This window comes from Rhinatrema bivittatum, chromosome 4, assembly GCF_901001135.1.
Source record: "Rhinatrema bivittatum chromosome 4, aRhiBiv1.1, whole genome shotgun sequence".
NCBI classification, from domain to species: Eukaryota; Metazoa; Chordata; class Amphibia; order Gymnophiona; family Rhinatrematidae; genus Rhinatrema; species Rhinatrema bivittatum.
The window spans coordinates 287078955-287100136 of NC_042618.1; the positions used below are offsets into that span (position 1 = coordinate 287078955).

At 44.9% G+C, this 21182-nt stretch overlaps 1 protein-coding gene across 1 annotated transcript in view; it reads right to left on the reverse strand.

Moving 5' to 3' along the window:
* Positions 1-21182, reverse strand: part of ITPR2 (inositol 1,4,5-trisphosphate receptor type 2) — a 1380003-nt gene that overhangs the window by 767368 nt on the left and 591453 nt on the right. The window contains 1 exon segment of the mRNA XM_029597493.1: positions 18392-18557. Coding sequence (XP_029453353.1) covers positions 18392-18557 — 166 coding nt within the window.

Sequence of the window (21182 nt, forward strand, 5' to 3'; positions counted from 1 at the left end):
CTTTTGTGGGCAAAGAGTATATATATTCCCGGACATCTCGAGACCTATTCAGGCACGTCGACGACAGTTTCTTGCCCTGAAAAGTAAAGCCCTAGAGATTGGGGCTACCTTTTATTTAAAATTTCCTTCAAAATGTTATATTAGTTTTCAGGGAAATAAGTTTATTTTCTCAGACCCCACACATTTGGAGACACTCCTTGTAGATAAATCTGAGACAAAGAAAGCATAGTAACATCATAACAAAGGCCTAAGTAAAATCCATTGACTTCCTCTCGCCTTTTTTGAATTATTGTTAGGTTATATGATTTATAGTATGCTCCCCCTTTTATAATTTCTTGTTCAACATTTGTTTGATTGTCAGAAATTGATATTGGAAATAAGTTTTGGATGTTGTATAACAAGATTTCCTTTTTTATTTTGAAATTATGGATGATGTATATAAAAAATTTTCAATAAAGTGTAAATTGAAAAAAAAAAAAAAAAAAGAAGTGAGTGCTGTAGGGTCCTCATGTGGGCTCGCGCCCATGGCACAACTTCCAGTGTAGATGCCATCAGCCCGAGGACTTGCAGGTAATCCCATGCTGTGGGACGAGGATCGTTCAGCAAGGTCTGTAGCCGGTTCCACAGTTTTAATCTCCTTGTGGGGGTCAGGCTGACCTTGTCTTCTTTGGTGTTGAATCAGACTCCTAGGTATTCCAGCGACTGTGAGAGTTGTAGGAATCTTTTGTTTGTGTTGACCACCCATCCTAGGCTCTCCAGTAGAGATATGACTCTGCTGGTTGCTTGGCGGCTTTCCTCTGGTGACTTTGCTCTGATTAGCCAGTCGTCTAGGTAAGGGTGGACGAGGATTCCTTCCTTCCTCAGTGTTGCCGCCACCACTACTATTACCTTGGTGAACGTCCGGGGTGCTGTGGCTAACCCGAAAGGTAGTGCCCGGAACTGGTAGTGACGGTTCAGGACTTTGAAGTGTAGGTAGCGCTGGTATTCCTGGTGAATTGGGATGTGTAGGTAGGCCTCTGAAAGATCCATTGATGTGAGAAACTCTCCCGGTTGTATCGCCCTTATTACGGATCGCAGGGTTTCCATGCAGAAGCGGGGCATCCTCAGGTGGCGGTTGACCGACTTGAGGTCCAGGATGGGCCTGAATGTTCCCTCTTTCTTGGGGACGATAAAATAGATGGAATAATGCCCAGTATTTATTTCTTGTGGAGGCAATGGAGTTATGGCCTCGAGGGCCAGTAGTCTGGACAGTGTAGCTTCCACTGCTGCCCTCTTGAAGAGGTCGTGGCAGGGGGACTCCACGAACTTGTCCGGAGGGGTACGTAGAAAATCCAGGTAGTATTCCTCACGAATGATGGCTAGGACCCACTTGTCCAAAGTTATCTCGACCCATCTGCGGTAGAATAGGGCTAGTCTGACCATTGTGGCTTCTTCCCTTGGACGGGTCGGCTGAATTTCATTGTGGGGTGCGGCTGGGGCCTGTACCTGAACTGGTACCCCTCTTCTTGTGCTTGTTCCAAAAGGACTGGTTCCTGCTCATAGGGCGGGACGCTTGTTCCTGTAAGGATTGAAGCGCTGTGAACTTCTGCCCCTGGAGGGCCTGGGGAAGTCTCGCTGGTTTCTCTTCGTTTTATCCTCCGGCAGGCGCGGCACTGGGGACTCGCCCCATTTGTCGGCTAATTTCTCTAGTTCGCTGCCAAACAGGAGGGATCCTTTGAAGGGCATCCTTGTGAGGCACATTTTGGAAGATGCATCGGCCGACCAGCTTCGGAGTCAGAGTTGCCTTCTGGCCGCCACTGCAGATGACACTCCTCTGACCACTGTATGCACTAGGTCGGAGGCAGCGTCCGCGAGGAAAGATACTGCTGGTTCCATGTCTTCTCCCGGGGTGTTGTTCCTGGTTTGGGATAAGCAGGCACGTGTCACCACTGTGCAGCAGGCCGCAATTTGTAGAGACATAGCGGCTACGTCAAATGACTGTTTGAGGATGGATTCCAGATGCCGGTCGTGTACATCCTTGAGCACTGCTCCTCCCTCTACTGGGATAATGGTGCATTTAGAGACCGCGCAGACCATGGCATCAACTCTTGGACATGCAAGAAGATCTTTGGTCGCCGGGTCCAGGGGGTACATGGCTGCCAAAGCTCATCCCCCTTTGAATGTGGACTCAGAGGCATTCCATTCCAGGTCAATCAGCTGTTGTGTAACAGAGGAAAATGGCGAGAGGTCTGATGAAGACCCTCCAGTAGGGGGTTAAGTTTAGGTTCCCCTGAAGTACCTGGGCCCGGGATAGCGAGCTCCATCAGGCATTGGGTGACCAGGTCCGGGAGCTCGTCCTTTGTGAAGAAGTGTCTCATGGTTCGGTGAGGCTCTGTCCCCGGGGGGAGCTCCCCCTCTTCTAGGGGCTCAGCTTCCTCTTCAGAGATGTCCGAGTCCCCATAGGTGGGGCTTCTGGGTAGTGGAAGCCTGGGCCTTGAAGGACCTGGGGCCTGAGGGTCCTCTGGCGGAGCATGTGGCTGACCAGCTGGAGGTTCAGTTTGCATTTGAACAAAGGCATGAATCCCCTTGAAGAACTCCACCCATGAGATCGACGCTGATCTAAGCTGAGGGGCGCTGGCTCCCTGGGGGTCCCCGTCTGTGGGGAGGTCCCACTGGGATCTGTTAGGTCCGGGGTACTCCCTGAGGAGCTAGTACGCGGCCCTGGGTGGGACTGGCCCTGAACTGGATCTCCCAGGGCCTCCTCACACTGCGTGCACAGGGCGTCGGCCTCCTCGCTTTGTGCGGATCTGTGGCATGCTGGGCAGAGGCCTTGAGCTTTTATCCCTGATTCTGGTGGTGCCATGGCTGTCAGCGCGTAATCTCTTATGTGCTCCGGTGCGCTTAAGCTGAGCATGTGAGTTGTGTGTGCAGCTGTGCGTCCAGCTGTATATATGCGCCCAACTCTGTGCGTGCAACTTATGCGCACAAGGTTTTATGTGCGTGTAAGTCTATGCGCACAAGTGCTTTGTGCGCCTAGATCAGTTTGTGCGCTCGGGCCGAACGGCGAGGTAAATAGGGCTAAGATGGCAACGGCGAGCACACGGGCAATATGGCGACCCCCTCGGAGGGTCTCCATGTGGGTAGACCCTTGGAAATAGCTGGGGCCTGGCCCTGCTAGGGTGGATCAACCCGGTGGCACTGGTCCCGGCCAGTGACCTGTGCTCTTCCTCGATCCTCAGAGACCGGATTCAACCGCTTCCCGGTTTCATCCCAGGTGGTCTTCGACTGCGGGGGGAGAGGGCAAATATCTTCACCGCCGCACTCGAGGGTGCACCCGCTGCCTCTCAGCCGCGCCCGAGGATCAGGAGCTAGGTCCTCGCCACGATTTGGCCACCGGTCCAAGGCTTACCTCCGAGGGACCACGGAAATCACCTCGGGAATCTCAACTGGAGGAGGGACCCGAGGGTATCACCACAGGAGAGCAGGGCTCGTCTTCAGGTAGTGGTTTTCTTCTTTGAATTTGGTTCTAACGCTGTGAGAGCGTGCAGATAGTCCCTAACTGCTATGGAGATGGAAAATACTGAAGAGCTGCACTTCCTGCAGAGGTATATGTACTAGAGGCTGACGTCAGATTGAAATCGGATTCGTCTCCAACTGCTAGCAGGAGTACAGTATACCCATTGGTCCTGAGTCCATCTGCTACTCGCTAGGAAAATACAATTTTTCATTCCTTATAAAAGCTCTTGGTCAGAAACTTTATCCACTGTAGCCTTATGTGTAAATATTATAGACAAGTGGCTATCTCATAGCCGTTTAAAATTAAAACAAAACAAAACAGAAATTCTATTCCTCAGCTCAATTACCGATCAGTCCAATGGTCCCCCCTCACATCTATTATTAAATGGTATTTCTATACCGATCCTTACAAATGCCGTAATTTAGGAGTTTTATTAAACTCCGACTTGTCATCGTCTCAGCACATTTCCTTAACAGTTAGAAATTCTTTTTACAAATTACATCTCTTAAAACGCTGACATCCACTTCTATTCTATCGGGATTTCTGCTCTGTTCTTCAATCTTTAATCTTTTCAGGGCTTGACTACTGTAATGGCCTTTACTTGGGACTACCGATTTGACAATCAAGCCGTTACAACTAATACAAAACTCAGCTGCCCGTATCCTAACTGGCTCACCTGTCAAAACCCACATTTCTCCCACATTATACAATTTACATTGGCTATCAAATTTCGAATACAGTATAAAATCCTAACCATTGTACATTCACTATTACAAAATCCATCCTCAATCTAGCTTTGCACTATTCTTCGAATTTACAAACCAACCAGACATTTAAGGTCTCTGAACAAAAACTTATTAGATATTCCATCAGTACGCCTAACACTTTTAAATATTACAAGAAACAGAGCATTCTTAGTAGCTGGCCCACAAATATGGAACTCATTACCTACACCGCTTTGTCAAATTTCATCCCACATATAGATCTATTGTAACCTTAACACATCCATCATTTTTCATTTTGTACTCCAAAGTCATGCGAAACTGATCTTTTTTTTTTTATCTCTTGTTCGTAAAGTTTAAAGTTAGTTATTATTTTAAAATTGTGTTTTATAACTTTTAATCTTTATTATAATTCAAGATTGTATTTTTCTATATTTTCATTTTTGTTTGCTTATGAAAATTGTATACCGTTTTGATCAATAGACTGTATATAAATAATTTTAAATAAATAAGAGATTTTGTTTTTCTGTTAAAATGTTTTAATTAACTGCATCATTTCTGAAAATATGATACAAATCTAACAAGAAATGAAGGTCTTGAGTTTCTCCCATTAAGAAAAAAATGCTTATTAAATAGGGCCCATATTAGTAGCACCAACACATTTCAAAAAGAAAAACAATTTTGATTTCATTGTACAATGTTTTCACAGAATTAAAAAATTACACAAAATAAAAAGTAAAAAAGAACCCTTCCCATTACCAACTCATGTCTCACATTCAACATATAACGCAGGCAACCGTGACCAAGCTGACCCCACTTGTTCTTGAGTCCTTCCTGACATTAGAGAACATGAACAAAAAGACACATTGTTGACTAATAATAGGTTACATCTTTATTAATAGCTTTTGACACTGTGAGATGTGTTTGGCTTACCATAGGACAGATTCAGTTTGGACTCTGGCATTATTTTTACAGTTTTTATTAATGTAAATAAAAAACTAACAAAAATGCCTGTTTACCTCAACAGAGCCAGAAACAGAAATGCAGCAGTTTACTCATATAAGTCATTTAGCACAGTTCCTGCTTTATCTTAATTTAGTCTGGGGCCTCTCTTTCCCTGTAGGTCCTGGCATCTTATCCCTCTCCCAAGGAGAAATGCCTTGCAAGCAGAATTCCCTTGTAGCTGGTCTTAAGGTGAACCAAGCTAAATTCCTGGTCCTGGAATTTTAAGGAGGGTCTAACATACACTCCTATACATACCCTCAGCTTGACCTTGTCAAGTCGAGCTTTTATCTCTAACCAAGTTAACTCCCAGGAAAGTAGATCATCATTCCTATTTTCCTTTCCCACTAGGATCTGGGTCTGGCATTTCTTTTCCTAGTGGAGGATAGGGTCAGTACGGGGCCCCTTACACCAGAGTGTGCCTTCCCTTCCTACATCTGTTCATTCCTCTGGCCAAACCCAAGGGACCTACTTTCAGTTGCAGATTGCTTAACGTCTCCAGGGTTATCTTCTCCCAGCCTTTTTGGGGAATCAATTAAGGGTTCCCAGAAGACCTACCATTCCCTCTGACATGTTACCAGGCAACACTGAAACAGTAAAGTCCCTGGCATTTTTTAGACACAGGACCACTCAGATTTTCTTTCCCAATGCTGCCTCAATGGCGTGAACATCTTCGACTCTGTGTGGTATAAGTTCTCAATGTTCTGTGGAGAGGCTTCCAGAAATAATATCTCCCTGCAGTCTAGGCTAGGAGACGTTACCTCTGGCCCAGTCTAGGATAACTCCTGGAAGATGAGGCTAGGACTTAGGTGCCAGCAGAAAGCTACTGGAGCGCAAATCCCTGATCTGCACGACTGCATCCTTCACACTCTCTCTGAAGAGATTCTTTCCTGCACTTCTAGGCTAAGATCTGAGGCCTGCAGCCAGGTGAGTCCACAGGCTTCAATTCCTATGGCAGAGACTCTGAAGGCTGTTTTGAAAGCATCTAAGGTCGAGTGGACCATATGTTTTTTATATTCTACTCCTTTGCCAACCAGTGACTGGAGGGCATCTTGCTGCTTTTGAGGAAGTTCTTGGTCACACCCTGCTTTTGCTTCAGCATGTCCCGCATAAACTGGCCCATGAAGAGCTGGTAGGAAGTTATGCAGAAGTTGAGCATAGCTTCCTGAAAAACCTGTCTCCCAAGGGTGTCAAGGGTTCTAGATCCCTTCCCCAGAGGCACTGAGAAATGAGTTCTAGCTCTCTTGGCCTTCTTGAAAGCTGATTTGACTACCACAGATTGGTAAGGAAACTGCCTCTTCAAGAGCCTACTGGATAAGGTAGATCATGTCTGTTTTCTTAATAATGGAAGTCATAGAAAGAGAGTTTTCCCACATCCTCATCTGTATCTCCTCAAGGACTTTGTGGACTGGGACTGCCACCACTTCCTTAGGAGGCTCCACAAACTTGAAGATGTCCAGCCATTTTCCAGACAAAGCCTGTGAAGGAGGGGTTCTCAGGAGGGGACCTCCTTCTCTCTGGTGGAGGAGAGGAGAGCTCTATCAACACCTCCTCTTCAGAAATATTTTCAGCATCATAGCCACACCCCTAAGAGTATTCAGTCTGATTCAACCTCGTCTTATTGTAGTGAAGCCTCCCTCAGTGCTCAAATCTAGCCATAGTCTCAACAAACTGTGTACTTGGCTATTTTGACTTGGATCCTGAAAAGCTTAGATGGTCCAGGGAAGCTTCTTCCTCTGAGGAGCCAGATGTCAACAGTGAGGCAGCGGTCATCGACCTCAATCCCCTCCAGACATCAGCATCAACACTTGTCCCAGTGCCTCACCCCCAAGCTCCTTTAAGGAATCAAACAGAGGTTTGAGAATTGATGATGCCTGTCTTGGTGCCCTCAATGCCCTGGCACCAAGGGTGTGCAGCACCTTCTCCAAAGGCTGCAGGATCTTTCTATATAAACCCTGTTTGAAGATAGCTAATACCAACAGCAACAGGGGAACAGAAGTGGATAATCATGTCCTCTTCACAACCATGCAGTGGATTGGTGATAGACATCTGGAGCTGTGGAAGATTCTGCATGTCCCTGGCCTGCTTACAGGATTAGGTCTCCTCACTACGGGACTGCTTAGAAGGATTGTTAGCATGTGCCGGACCATCCCCCTGCCCAGCATCAAACACCGATGGAGACCGATGCTTCTTCAGCTTTCCTCGATGTTCAGCATGGGATCTCCTTGATGCCAGTACAGAAAATGCAGAACTTGATACCTTCTTCGATCGGGAACAGTCAGACAAAGGCTTGTCTCCAGTTTCCCTATCGGCCAGTGGCATTGAGGGATCTGATATTCCCTATAATGCTGATGATATTCCCTCTACAAATGTCGATACCCCCAGTGCAAATGTTGATGGTATCCAAAATACTTTTCTATGAGTTACATTCGGAACCAGAGTCCTTTCTGGGTCATGGTCAACAGGTCTGGGCAACATAGGCAACTGCCTAGGGTGCCATATTTTGAAAGTGCCAGATATCCAGGCCAAACAGAAGCCTACTTCTGCTTTCGTTAGGGCCATATGGGAGCACAGATTCAAAAGGGTACCACCATGGCTCCCTGCCTATGGGTACTAAAATTTTAAATCCAGCCCTGATAGTCACACATTTGTGACACTCCTGATCATCATGCGATGCCTCCAGGATACATCTATTATGAGGGTCCATGACAGATATAGGCCTTGCATACCAAAAGCATCACTAGAACCTGCTACATATGATCAGCTGAAATAAGAGGGAAGCAAAGTCAAACTCAAAGCACCATGAAACCAAGTATGAAGACCAATGGAAACTTAAGAGAAGCAACCTAAAATCCTTACATAAGAGTAACTAAAAGGAACACACAACAGTACCTTATGACAAGTGATCTTTCTAATGTGGCAAAAACCTGAAAAGGTCCAGAAAACAGGAGTGTGAGACACAAAACTGCAACTCAAGGGTTCTGCATAAAAAGAGATTGTAGCGATCCAGCATGGATATGTGGCATAATGGCAAGCATGAGCATACTCAGTGAGGCACAGTGAAAGTTCTAAAAACTCTGAAATAAATTTTGTGTGCCAGGCTCCATCGGATGATGTTTCCAATTTGTGAGGACTGCCATCCTGTTTGTCCTCAGAGAAAATGAACACTTTAGCAGAGCTTCCCAATGAAATCAACAAGGATAGAGCAAGTTAATGCTTCACAAACTGTGTTTCCTCAATAAATAGGGATTGAAGAGAAGGGACATGAACCAAGCTGAGATAATTCAGACAATAACCAACAAGGACTGAATTGCTCAGTCTGGGTAAACAAATAAGAGTGGGAGTAGCTTGGTTATTGCGGCGGTTACTACCTCTAATCAACTAAGCCTGATATTTCACTTTGAATGCATATCCAGAGCAGCTCACTGTTTCAATGGCAGGGGGGAATGAAGAAATAGATTTACATTCAGATAACAACCAACACGGACTGAATTGCACAGTCTGGTTAAACAAATAAACATAGGAGTAGCGTGCTGTTGCAGCGGTTACTACCTCAAACCAATTAAGCCAGATGCTTCACTTTGAATGCATAGCCAGCGTAGCTCACTGCTTCAACGGCAGGGGGGGCAATGAAGAAAAGAGAGAGTGGGAGTAGCTTGCTTATTGCAGCGGTTACTACCCCTAACCAATTAAACCAGATACTTCACTTTGAATGCATATCCAGCGCAGCTCACTGTTTCAATGGCAGGGAGGAATGAAGAAATAGGATTTACATTCAGACAACAACCAACACAGACTGAATGGCACAGTCTGGTTAAACAAATAAACGTGGGAGTAGCTTGCTTGTTGAGGTAGTTACTACGCTAAACTAATCAAGCCTGATACTTCAAATTGAATGCATATCCAGCGTGGCTCTCTGTTTCAGCGGCAAGAGGGGAATGAGGAAAAAAGGATTTACATCCAGACAACATCTAACAAGGCATTGATCTGAGCAGTATGAGTATACAAACATCGGGGTTAACTTCTCGTTACGAAGGATACTACCCTCAAACATTAAGCCTTATACTTCACTTTGATACAGCTCCAATACTGCTCTCTGCATCAATGGTGGGGGTGGAAGGAAATTGGAATCAAAAAGTTACAAATAAGGGCCCTGAATTCAGCGGTCGGGGTAACAAAGGTATGGGAAAATAAGTGTGAGAGCTTGCTGGGCAGACTGCATGGGCCTGTTGGTCTTCTTCTGCCGTCATTTCTGTGTTTCTATATATAACGGTGCTCCATCTCATAAACTTGTGTATATAGGCTGAACAAGCAATAGCTCTAGAAACAGAGCTAAAAGCTTTTTCTGGATGGTATCAGTGAAAAAGAAAGCAAACTACAGAGATGACTTTGTTCATGTAATCATTAATCAAACTCCCAAATTCACATAATTCAAAATTTAACTAGGAATGAGAAATGACTACTTACCTGATCATTTCCTTTTCTTTAGGACAATCAGATAAATCCAGAACAAGTTGGTTATGCATCTTTACCAGCAGATGGAGAAGGAACCAACTAATGTCACAGTACATATACCCCTGCAGTGACATCTGTCTGCCAGTGTGTAGAGATCCAGGCCTTTTCTCTTTGGTTGGCAAGCCACGAAGGAACTGAAAGGCCTACATCAGCATTTCTCGCTGAATCTGTTTATATCACCGTTTCTCAGTATTTTGCTTATTTGAACAGACACAGAGTCTGCTTGTGCTTGCTTTTACAGACAGACCTTGCTCTTAGCACAAACAACCTTTACCCTAAACACAGAATGCTTGCTTGACACAGAAACTGGCATAAAGCTATCATGTGCTCTGTAGGAGAGATTGTAACCATAGTAACGTAGGCATGCTCATAGCACACAGACAACATGTACCAGCACGTAGGACGTATTAACCAATCATATACTGTATAGTAGACGCTGTGGAATTCTGTAACTCGATATAATAAAGACAACATCCTCGGACAGAGAGCGGAGGATGATGGCTCCCTAAGAATCCTGTCTGACATCTCTCCTTTCCATGTGTCTCACGCGTCGCAACACCAGTGTTTCCTTCAAAAGCCAACTGTGGACAGACTAGCAAAAAACTTGATTAAAAATAGATAACCATGTCAATACTCAGTCAACAGGAAGCACTGAGCTCAGACAAGAAACGTATTAACACTAGTCGAGGGACTGGGCTAACACTTATCAGTAATCCCGGTAAATATAGTCACACATGAGGACCATAGTACAATCATTCAGCAGCCAAGGGAGGGAAGCTGGATTCATCTGACTGTCCTAAAGATAAGGAAATTATTAGTAATTTCTCATTTCTTAGTGACCAGTCAGATGAATCTTGAACAAGTGGGATATACCCAAGCTACTCCCAAATAGAGGAGGAAGCTGCCCGCAGTCTTGTCAAAACCGCACGTGCAAAGGAAGAGTCCTCCCGGGCCTGCAGATCCAGACAATAATACCTGGAAAAGAAGTGTAAGGACGACGACGAGGTTTGCAAATGTCAATGGAAGACAGCAACCTAACTTCCACCCATTACACTGCCTGAGCCCTAATGGAATAAGCCCTGACCTGACTAGGTAATGGCTTGCCAGAATAATATTGTAGCCCACAAGGCCAGCTCTCCTTGTTTAGTACTGCCATGAACGACAAACAGGCAATCCGTTTTCCGTAAAGGCTCAGTAACCTCCAGATACCGGATTATGTCCCTTGACATCCAAGGGTCATAACAGATTATACTCCCCTATGACTCTCTCTCTGTCCTGAGACGACAGGGAGATGGACTGATTCAAGTGAAATTCAGTGACCTCCTTCGCAAAAAAAGAAGGAATGGTACTCATCTGTATTGCCCCTGGAGTCACCTGGAGGAAAGGCACCCAGCAAGACAAGGCTTGCAGCTCAGAAATTCTCCGCACCAAACAAAGTGCCACAAAAAACACTGTTTTCAAGGTCAATAACCACAAGGACAGGTTACGTATTGATCTAACAGTAGGCCCTGCTAAGAAATCCAAGACCAAATTGAGACTCCATAAAGGTACTGGAAACAGTAAGGGAGGACAAAAATGTTTCACTCCTTTCAGGAAATGGGTCACATCAGAATGAGCAGACAAGGAACCACCATTTATCTGGCCCCTGAAACAGGCAAGATCCGCTACTTGTGCCTTTAAGGAATTAAGGGCCAACCCTTATTCAAGCCAGCTTGCAAAAATTCCAAAATGAGCTGGATCTTGGTCAAATGAGGAAAAATACCTCAATCCTCACACCAGGCCTCAAAACACTCGCAAAACTCTTATGTAGGCCAAGGAAGTGGAGAACTTTCTAGTTCTAAGCAAAATGGAAATCACTGCCACAGAGTATCCAGGTTTCAGCACTCAAGATCTCTTAAGGGCCATACCATAGGACAAATCTGAGTTGGAACTTTGTGAAGAACCGGACCCTGACTTAGCAGACTCCTGTGTGCCAGAAGTCGAAGGGGTGAGTCCCCCAGGAGCCGCTACAAATCCACATATTATGGCCTGCGGGGCCAATCTGGAACAACCAAGGGCACCATCCCTCTGTGGCACTCAATCCTTCGAATCAATCTGCCCATCTTGCGTCATAGAGGAAAGGCACATGGCAACTTGTCTTCTGGCCACTCCTGAACTAAGGCATCAATCCCAAACGAATTCAGATCTCAACTTTCACATTGCGAGAAGTTGCCAGGTGGTCTAGGAATGTGGGAACCCAGTGATTCTGAATCAGCTGAAACACCTCGTCTGTTAAAGCCCACTTTCCAGGGTCCAGACTCTCCCTGAGAAAGTTTGCTCTTACATTGTCATTTCCTGCTATGTGTGAGACAGAGATCATCTGGAGATGCACTTCTGTCATTCCATAAGATGATCTATTTCCTGCAACACTTACTGGCTCTTGGTTCCTCCCTGCCAATTGATGTAAGCCACAGTCAGTGCATTGTTCAACATTATTCGGACCGATCGGCCCTGTAGCCTGTCGCTGAACTGTAAACATGCCAACCGGACCACCCTGGCTTCCAGTCGATTGATGTTCCAGAGAGACTCTCCTGCATTCTAGCATCTTTGCGTCGTCAGAGCCTGACAAGGAGCTTCCCAGCCAAGGAGACTTGCATCTGTTGCCAGTACTAGCCAGTCTGGAGGTGCCAGGGAAACTCTCTTCCTTAGATGATCCATCTACAACCATTGCAGTTGGGAATAGACTTTCACTGGCAGGAGGAGCCGAAGTGAATAGTCCTGAGACTGCAGGTTCCACCGAGACAGCAGGAAGCGCTGAAGAGGACGCATATGCGCCCTCACCCACAGGACCATTTCCAGGGTCACTGCCATTAAGCCAAGTACTTGCAGGTAGGATCATATGGTCTAGCGCAGAGTGTTCAATAACAGACAGAGCTGTGTCATCAATTTCTGAATGTGTACTTCCGGTAGGAAAACCTTGCCCTGCTTCGTGTTCAACCAAACCCCAAGGTATTCCAACAACTGAGCAGGATGAAGACTGCTCTTAGCCAGGTCCACCACCCAGCCGAGCTCCTGCAACAGGAAGATCACCTTGTGGGTCACTCTGCCGCTCTCGACCAGCGACTTGGCTCGAATCACCCAGTCATCCAAAAACGGGTGTACAAGGATCCTACCTTTTCTCAATACTGCCACCTCTACCACCATTCTGTTACATGTGCCGTCCATGGCAGACCTACGGCACGGCCCCCTCACCTTTCTATTTATTTATTTATTTATTTAGCACTTTTATATACCGATGTTCAAGTAACAAGTTACCAATCACTTCGGTTTACATTACAACAATAACCATGACATGAGAATGCCTTACATTTAACCAGGCTGATCAAACTTGGATCCAAAGAAATGGGTTTAACAGAATATATAAGAGGAAGCGCCTTAACCGGCGAGCCTGATGCTAGCTAGGTGTAGAGCCAAGTGTCTAAGAAGATGACACAGGGAATAGGTGCTACGATAGCGAGTTTGTTAGAACGTATGTACATAGAGCAACTTGCTAAAGACGGAGGTCTACTAGTGGGAAGGTTCGATAAGACAGCTGAGTTAAGAGAAGGCTTGGTTGAACAACCAGGTCTTGAGTCTTTTTTTAAAGGTGCTCGGGCATTGTTCGAGACGGAGGTCTGGAGGGAGCGAGTTCCATTGCGTTGGGCCAGAAGTGGAGAGAGCTCTCTTCCTTAATGAGGTTTTAATGGGGGGGGGGGGGGGAGGGTGACTACAGTGACTCCAGCCTCTGGTTCCTCCTCGCTGGCGGCGGTGGGCCATCAGCTCCGTCCTCAGGCCTACACCAGTGCCTCCAGCTTTGCCACAGTCTTCGGTGTTCCCAGTCCTGCTTCCTCTTCTTGTCGGGCCTCTCCACTTAGCCTGCGGAGAGATGCTGCTACTCGCGCCACACCCCCCCCTCCCTAGGCACACGTGCACCACTGAGTCTTAAGTAGGGACCGCGGCAGGAACCTAGCCATGGCCCCGGATGATAACGTCAACCTGGCTACAGTATTTAAGCTCAGGCTCCGCTCCCTAGCGTTGCCTTTGCAACAGGTCTCCTCGATGGTCGAGTTCTCATTGCTTACTAAAGATTTGTCTCATCCCTGCGTTCCTGTTCCTCGTTGTTCCTGGTTCCTGTCTCTTCGTTCCTACCCTGCTTATGCTTCGGATTGACTACACGGACTTTGACTTTGCTTTGCCTGACTTTGCCATTGATCATCTCCAGACCCAGACCTCTGCTTCACCTGACTACGCTATTGCCTATCTCCAGACCTAGACCTCTGCTTCACCTGACTTCGCTACTGCCTATCTCTAGACCCAGACCTCTGCTTCACCTAACTACGCATTGCTTATCTCCAGACCCAAGCCTACCCTAGGTTGCCTCTCCAACTTACTCCCTGGATGTGGTTTCTTCAGGCTTCGGCCTGCTCTTGCTTGAGCGCCCCCTTTGGCGCCCGAGTTTCCAGGACATTACCCAGTCCGGAGTAAGACTGTACCATCTCTCACCTTCTGTCTCTGAGCTGAACCAACTTCTTCAGCAACTACATATATAGGCCCACCTAAGTCCTGCTGGCCCCGGCACCCAAAGGCTCAACCCGTGGGGAACGAGGGCTGGTATAGGTGAAGCTCCAGCGGCCTCTGTCTATCAGCCCACTCCTGACGGCGGGGACCTGTAGGTCCTTGCCTATGAGTTGCATCAACTACACCTTGGGCCAAGGGTCCACCTCTGACGCATCACATTACCTTGGAAAAGGTCTTTGGGGAGGTGGCCAGACCAAAGGGCAGGGCCCGAAAGTGACAATGGCATCCCAGAACTGTGAACCGCAGAAAGCATTGGTGCTCTAGTCGGATGGGAATATGAAGGTATGCCTCAGACAGATCCAAAGAGGTCAGAAATTCCCATGAATGTGTGGCCATTATTACCGAGTGCAATGATTTATGCGGCAATGCTTCACCTGCAGATGACGGTTGACAGCTTTGAGATCCAGGATGGGACGAAAGGAGACCTGCCTTCTTGGGGACAATGAAATAAATGGAATATCGACCTTTATTTTCTTGAGACGTGGGTACTGGAATCACAGCCCTCAAGCAGAGGAACCTTGCAATATAGTTTCCACTGCCTGCCTCTTCTGTGGTGTGTGGCAGGGAGACACCATAAACACGTCCCGAGGAACAATGCAAAACTCCAGCACATATCCTTCTCATACCACCAATCCAATGTGATCTTGACCCACCCTCTGATAGAAGAGAGAGAGAGGCGTCCCCCCTATCTCTTGTTCCCGGGGGTGGGTCATATTCGGGCACTCCTGGCTGAGATGCCCATTTATAACAGGCAGTTTTCTTAGGCATAGGTGCCATTATGACCGAGAGTGCATTTGAGTGGCGGCTGGAAGCACAAGTCTAGCTTTTTCTTTTTGTACGTCCCAAAAATACTAGGTGTCCAACTTAGGCATCCAAAAATTAGGCTTCCCAAAAATAAGCGCCATAAAACAATTTAAGCGCACAATAAAACTTGTGCGCACAGGAAAGCGTGCAACCACTTAAGCTGCCGCTTAGACGTACAAGGCTCAACAAGCCGACTAGGCGTCAAAAAACTGGATACGATTCTCTCAGAAATCTTTGTCTTGGGTTGGGGCATGCGACAGGGGTGCTCTTTGTCTCCTTTATTATTTGTTCTCACCCTTAAATCGTGAGCTCTCCATTCTTTTTCTGGTATTAAACTTAACAGAAAACAGGTCAAACTGAGTCTCTTTGCGGATGATATGCTGATTTATTTAGGGAATCCTGAAGAGAGCTTAGTGGATATCATCACCATTATCAACCAGACTGGGTCTCTCGATCAATTATGGGAAGTCAGTGGCATTCCCTGTAGCCTCCTCTCCTTGCCAGACAACTGGGTCAGCCCCTTTCCACTACTCTGAGCTAGTTCCTCTTTCCATTACTTGGGGATTCACATTGCAAGATCAGCTGAGGAGCTCTGTTTTAAATACAGACTCCACCCTGCATAATATACAGGCTTTTTTGCAGAAATGGAAAGCCCTCACTTTCTCTGTTTTAGGTCGCTGCGCTTTGGTCAAAATGGTTATTCTTCCCAAAATTTTATATCTGCTACAAATGTTGCCGCTTTTGCTCAAACCCTCAACCATATGTGCTTTTAGGTCCATGGTAGGGTCCTTTATATGGTGTAATTGCCCAGCTCGAGTGAGCTATGATATACTTCAGTTGACACAAGAGCAGGGTGGGGTTGCCCTCCCTGACTTATGTATTTATAATGTAGCATGCCTGCTCTGCTATACATAAGAGTGGGTATCGCACTGACCAAAATTTAATCTGGAGGGCCTAATGGCTGATTGGACTATACCCTACTCTCCAATCAATTTAGTTCATCTCAGCTCCAACAAAATGCGCTCTTTGAAGGTTTCTGGGTTCTGGCTCACTGCAATGTGTAAAGTCTGGAGGTGTGGAGGAGGCTGATGGGCCGGAGGGTAGAGGTCTCGCCTTTTTTGCATTTCATAGGTAACTCGGACTTTTTACAAGGTTTGGATTCCAATGTGTTCCTGGAGTGGGCACACAAGGGGATACACTGTTTGGCTCATTTGACTGACTCAGAATCTACCTGTCTTCTTTCCTTCGAGCAATTACAGGAGGAGTGGGAGATTCTGGGATATCATTTTTTTGCCTACCTCTAGGCTCGTCATTATTGACTTGCTAATAGCCAAATGACATATCACTTGTTGCTCTTGCTCTCATAGACTCTGAGGACAGTTTTCTGGACACCTCACCCAGGTTCAATAAAATCGCTATCTGGGGGAGACAACTCCTTTCTGATCTGCCTGCCCCACATTTGGCACGCCTTGCTGCTAAATGGAGTGTTGATCTGGGTATTGAGATCTCACCGCAATTATTGTCCTGTGCTTTTAAGCTGATACATCAACACTATCTTGCAGCTTCCATGAGAGAAATTCAGTTTAAGCTTTTACACAGAACCTATATCACCAGGGTCTGGGGTGTTCTAATGAAACTGTGGGATTCAGACACCTTAAAGTGTAAAATGGCCCCAGGGGATTTTTGTCACATGTTCACTGGTTGTTTTTAACTACAGCCCTTCTGGCATCATGTTACCACCTATCTGGACAGATTATTAGGTTGTCATATTTCTTGATCTGGAAAGTCCTTTTTCTTATGTTTGTGGGATAAGCAGGACCTCATTCCACAGCGGGGTAGAGCATTTCTTACAATAGCTATCCTTTTGGCAAAAAAGGCTATTTTAGCTAACTGGAAATCAGATGAGGCACCTTCTTTTGCACAATGAAAAGTATTGATGTGCCATACTGCACACTTGGAATCCTTTTGGAGAAGGGATCTGGCATCTCACAAAGAACTCAGAGCCTTAAAAGAATATTTTCCTTGTTAGCACAAAGTGCTTCAGGATCATACATAGTTTTCTAATTGTTCATGTTTCATCCTGCTTGATTAAGCTTGTTTGCAGGAGTGTGCTGTCCTCAATGGGCATGTGAATGTGTGAGAATGTAGGGAGGATTGAGTTGTGAATCTTTGTTATAAGACAGGTTGAATCCTCTGTTTTGGGAGGGGTTGTCTTTAAAACTTCGGGTCATTGTAATTAGACTATAACTAATGCTGTGGCCTTTTTCTTTCATCCATCTTACAGCTATTACATGTTTGCTCTTATGTCTGTTTTGCTTCAATGACCCAATCAAGACGAATATTAAAAAACCAAAAACTGAACGCACAACCTAGACACACAGCTAGACCCAAACGCCGAACAAACAATCCTGTAGAGGGCAGCCTTGGAAAGTGTGCAAAATGCCGTTGCAGCCTACCCTGCAGCGCGCAGAAAAAAAAGCCTCAGAGGCCTAGCCTACAGAGACTGCTAAACCCGCCAGGCTGCCCTCGTCCCTCGACCTCCCACAGAGCGGGACGAACATCGGAACCGTGCGCTAACACAAGAATGGGAAAAAGGAGGAAGCCCTATGCTACAAAAGCCTCCTTTTATGTCTCTGTAAATATATATACCTATATATTTTTTTGTTTTTAAACTTACCTGAGCTCAACATTACCTGCCTGAGTCAGATACAGTCTCCGAATGCAGGGGGACAGGGCATATGCAGTCACTGCCACACTGAGCTTCCTGCTCCCGCTGCCTTTCAGTCGCTTAAACAGATAAGCCCACGCAGGCTGAAAAAACAGCTACAGGACCCAAGGCACTCATCTGAGGGACCACAGAAATCATCTCAGGAATTCTCAACTAAGAGAGGGACCTTTTGGTATCACCGCAGGAGAGTGAGGCAATGTAAACTCCTTAATTCTCCTTTTTCAAAATAAAGCAATCTCCAGTAGGGAGATGCACGTCCAACATCTTCTGGAGATGAAGAATACTGGCAAGCTGTCACTGAGGAGTATATCTGTTGTGACGTCAATTTGCTTTGTCTCCATATGCTGGTAGAGGTGCATAACCCACTTGTTCTGGATTCATCTGACTGGACACTAAGAAAGTTTATTTCCAGATTAACATATCCCAGAATATTTAACACATTTTCATAATTAATATTCAACAACTGAATATTATGATTTAATTATATATAATGTATGTTATTTCTTTAAAATACAGTCACATCTGTACCTGTTTGAATGCCTGCAGAACCTCTGCTCTCTGGCTAAAATGCTTAAATAGTAGCTGTAGAGCACCTGATAGCAAAGGGGGATAGTCGTGCATTATAAGGTGAATAAGGACACGTAAAAATGTCCTGCCTCCTTCATCATCAAGCTCCACTGGATTTTTTTCCTTACTGTGAAAACAAAATTTATTTTATTAATAATTTATAACAAATACTTCCACAAAATTATTTACTTCATAAGTTACTGAACTGTGTGACTAGGCTAATAGTAGGGCCTCAAATGCTTTTGTGTGGCTTAGCAGGCATGTCTCACTATGGTGCCTCAGTGAAAAAAAAAGTCTAAACAAACTAGCAAGAAAGTATCTTACAAATTATCTTACTGCATATTTAAAGCATCAAAATTGTACTGAGACTGAGTATGAAACCAGAATACAAATGTAAAAGTTTGGAAACCATTGAAAAAGAAGACGAAGAAAGCCCAATTCAATATTTTGCAAAAGACCCTAAATAACAATACAAAATGTTCAAAGCATAAGTTTCAAAAATTATTCTTCAATGTCTACGTTTGTCATACTATGTTTCATCAGTTTTTAGTATAGCAAACATACTTTTCACTGCGTTCAGTCACATCGCTTCCAAATTTTCTCTAACATACTGAATCTTTTTTTTTTTTTGTTTTCCAGTGTAAAATAATTAATTTAAACATATCTTTCACAAACAGCTTGAGTTTATAATCACTATCTTGGTAACCTTAGTCCCAATAAGGCTCATGTTTTGAACTTCTTCAGGGGTACACTGCTCATTTCACTATTATCAAATGCTGATCAATAAATCAAAAAGACACAGTCAATATATTATACAAACATCTACCTGTGTATTATTGTGAAGACATTTTCTCAGTTACCAAATACCCACTTTATGGCGGATCAGTGTCTTCCTATTGTTAAATCAAAAGTATGACTTCATGGTGTCACTTCCATTTTAAGCACTACTTTATTAAAAACAACCCCTTTGTCCAAGAGCATGCACGTTGTGATTCTGCCTGTTTACGCAGCCTTCCAATCAACAGAGGTCCCTGAGTAGCTATTCCAATTCTCGCTCCAGTCATAGCCTCTGAGATTCCATGATTCAACAGGGCTCAGCCTATTTAATCCTGCCTCTGACTAAGCTCAGCACCTTATCATTGAGTCTTATCAGCTCTCTGGTTGGCTCTTTCCTGACTTGGACCATAGTCTCTGGGCCTTCCAGTATTGCTTTCCAGCCATGTGGCTTTCTCAGGCCTTCTTTTCTTGCCTTTCCCTGTGGGCTTCTCAGGCCTTCTGCTTTAGCCTTGCCTTGTCCTTCTCAGGCCTGTGTTCTAGCCTGTTGCCTTCAAGCTTTTGTGTTCTTTGTTCTGTTCTTGTCCTGTCTGTTCCAGAGTTCCACTCTTACCTGCACCCTGTTCCAGGGTTCCACTCTTACCTGCACCATGTTCCAGGGTTCGTCTTACCCGCACTCTGCTCCAGTGTTCCAGTCTAACTCTCAATCTGTTCCACTGTTCCAGTTCTGTACCACCTTCAGTCCAGCACATGTCTTAGACTCCAGCCGCACCTTGCTTCAGACTCCAAGTTCCAGCCTGCACTCTAAATTTAGCCACAGCATAAGTCCTGCTGGCTGCCAGAACTCAAAGGTCCAACATGCGAGAGAGGTAGCTGGTTAGGCCATAGATCTTACAACTCTGTCTGCATCTGTCCTGAAGTCCTGGACTGCCCCCATGGAGGTTCACCAGCCCTAGACATGCCTTCAGCCATAGCAATGAGCTTAACTCCTGATAGTAAATATCCAGCTATAAAATGGAATACCATTCAATTTCTGAATTGAGTCCATTTGGGAGAACTATATGCAATTTGTAAATCAAAAAAGAAATTTGTAAAATTTCTTCTTGATTTAAACTTGCTAATTGCTCTCCTCCCCTTGGGGATAGCTGGACTAGTTCTATGATATCCCGCTTCAATTTTTTAAACGAATGTCCTAAATCTACACAGCGTTGAACCATCAGCGCTTGTAATCTTTTTGTAGTTAGACAGCTTTTATATTCTGTTAAATGGATCCGAACCAGGTGTTTGGTTCTTCCTATATAAATTTCCGGACAGGAACAGATTATTAAATAAACCACAAAAGTGGATAAGCAATCAGTGGCCCAAAAAACAGCATGGAAGACAATCCAATGTAGCAGTAATGCAAACAAAGCAGGAGTGAATCAGTGTCAGGGAAAGACATTTTTATTGATCATTTAACAGAATGCCCGACTCAGGCCACTTTTTGCTGTAACGAGACATTTTTAGGACCAGACATGTTTAACAAACACACTCACTGATCATTATTTTTAAATGTATAAATTATTTAACTTTTCTTATTCCATGTTTTGATTAGCATGTAATGTTTTAAAATTAAGCACTAAAAGAGGATATATGTGACCCCCAATAGAACGGAATTGAAGTTGTGTCTTATTCTCCTGAGAAAGAATCACTGGCTGTATTTACAAATCGAGCAACTATCCACTCTAGAGACAGTTGGGGATATTATAGGTAATTGCTAACTGAATGTGTTTGTTAAACATGTCTGGTCCTACAAATGTCTCTTTTTGATGTAACTATGACATATATATGTGTGTAGTTCCTTTAATGTGTAATTTAATTTATACATCTTAATGTCACCTATATATGATTTCTTATGTATTTATGACTTTGTTGCTATTTTTTATTAATCTATTATATTATTAATACAGCCCTTGAAGCAGCCCATGTTCATGGGCGA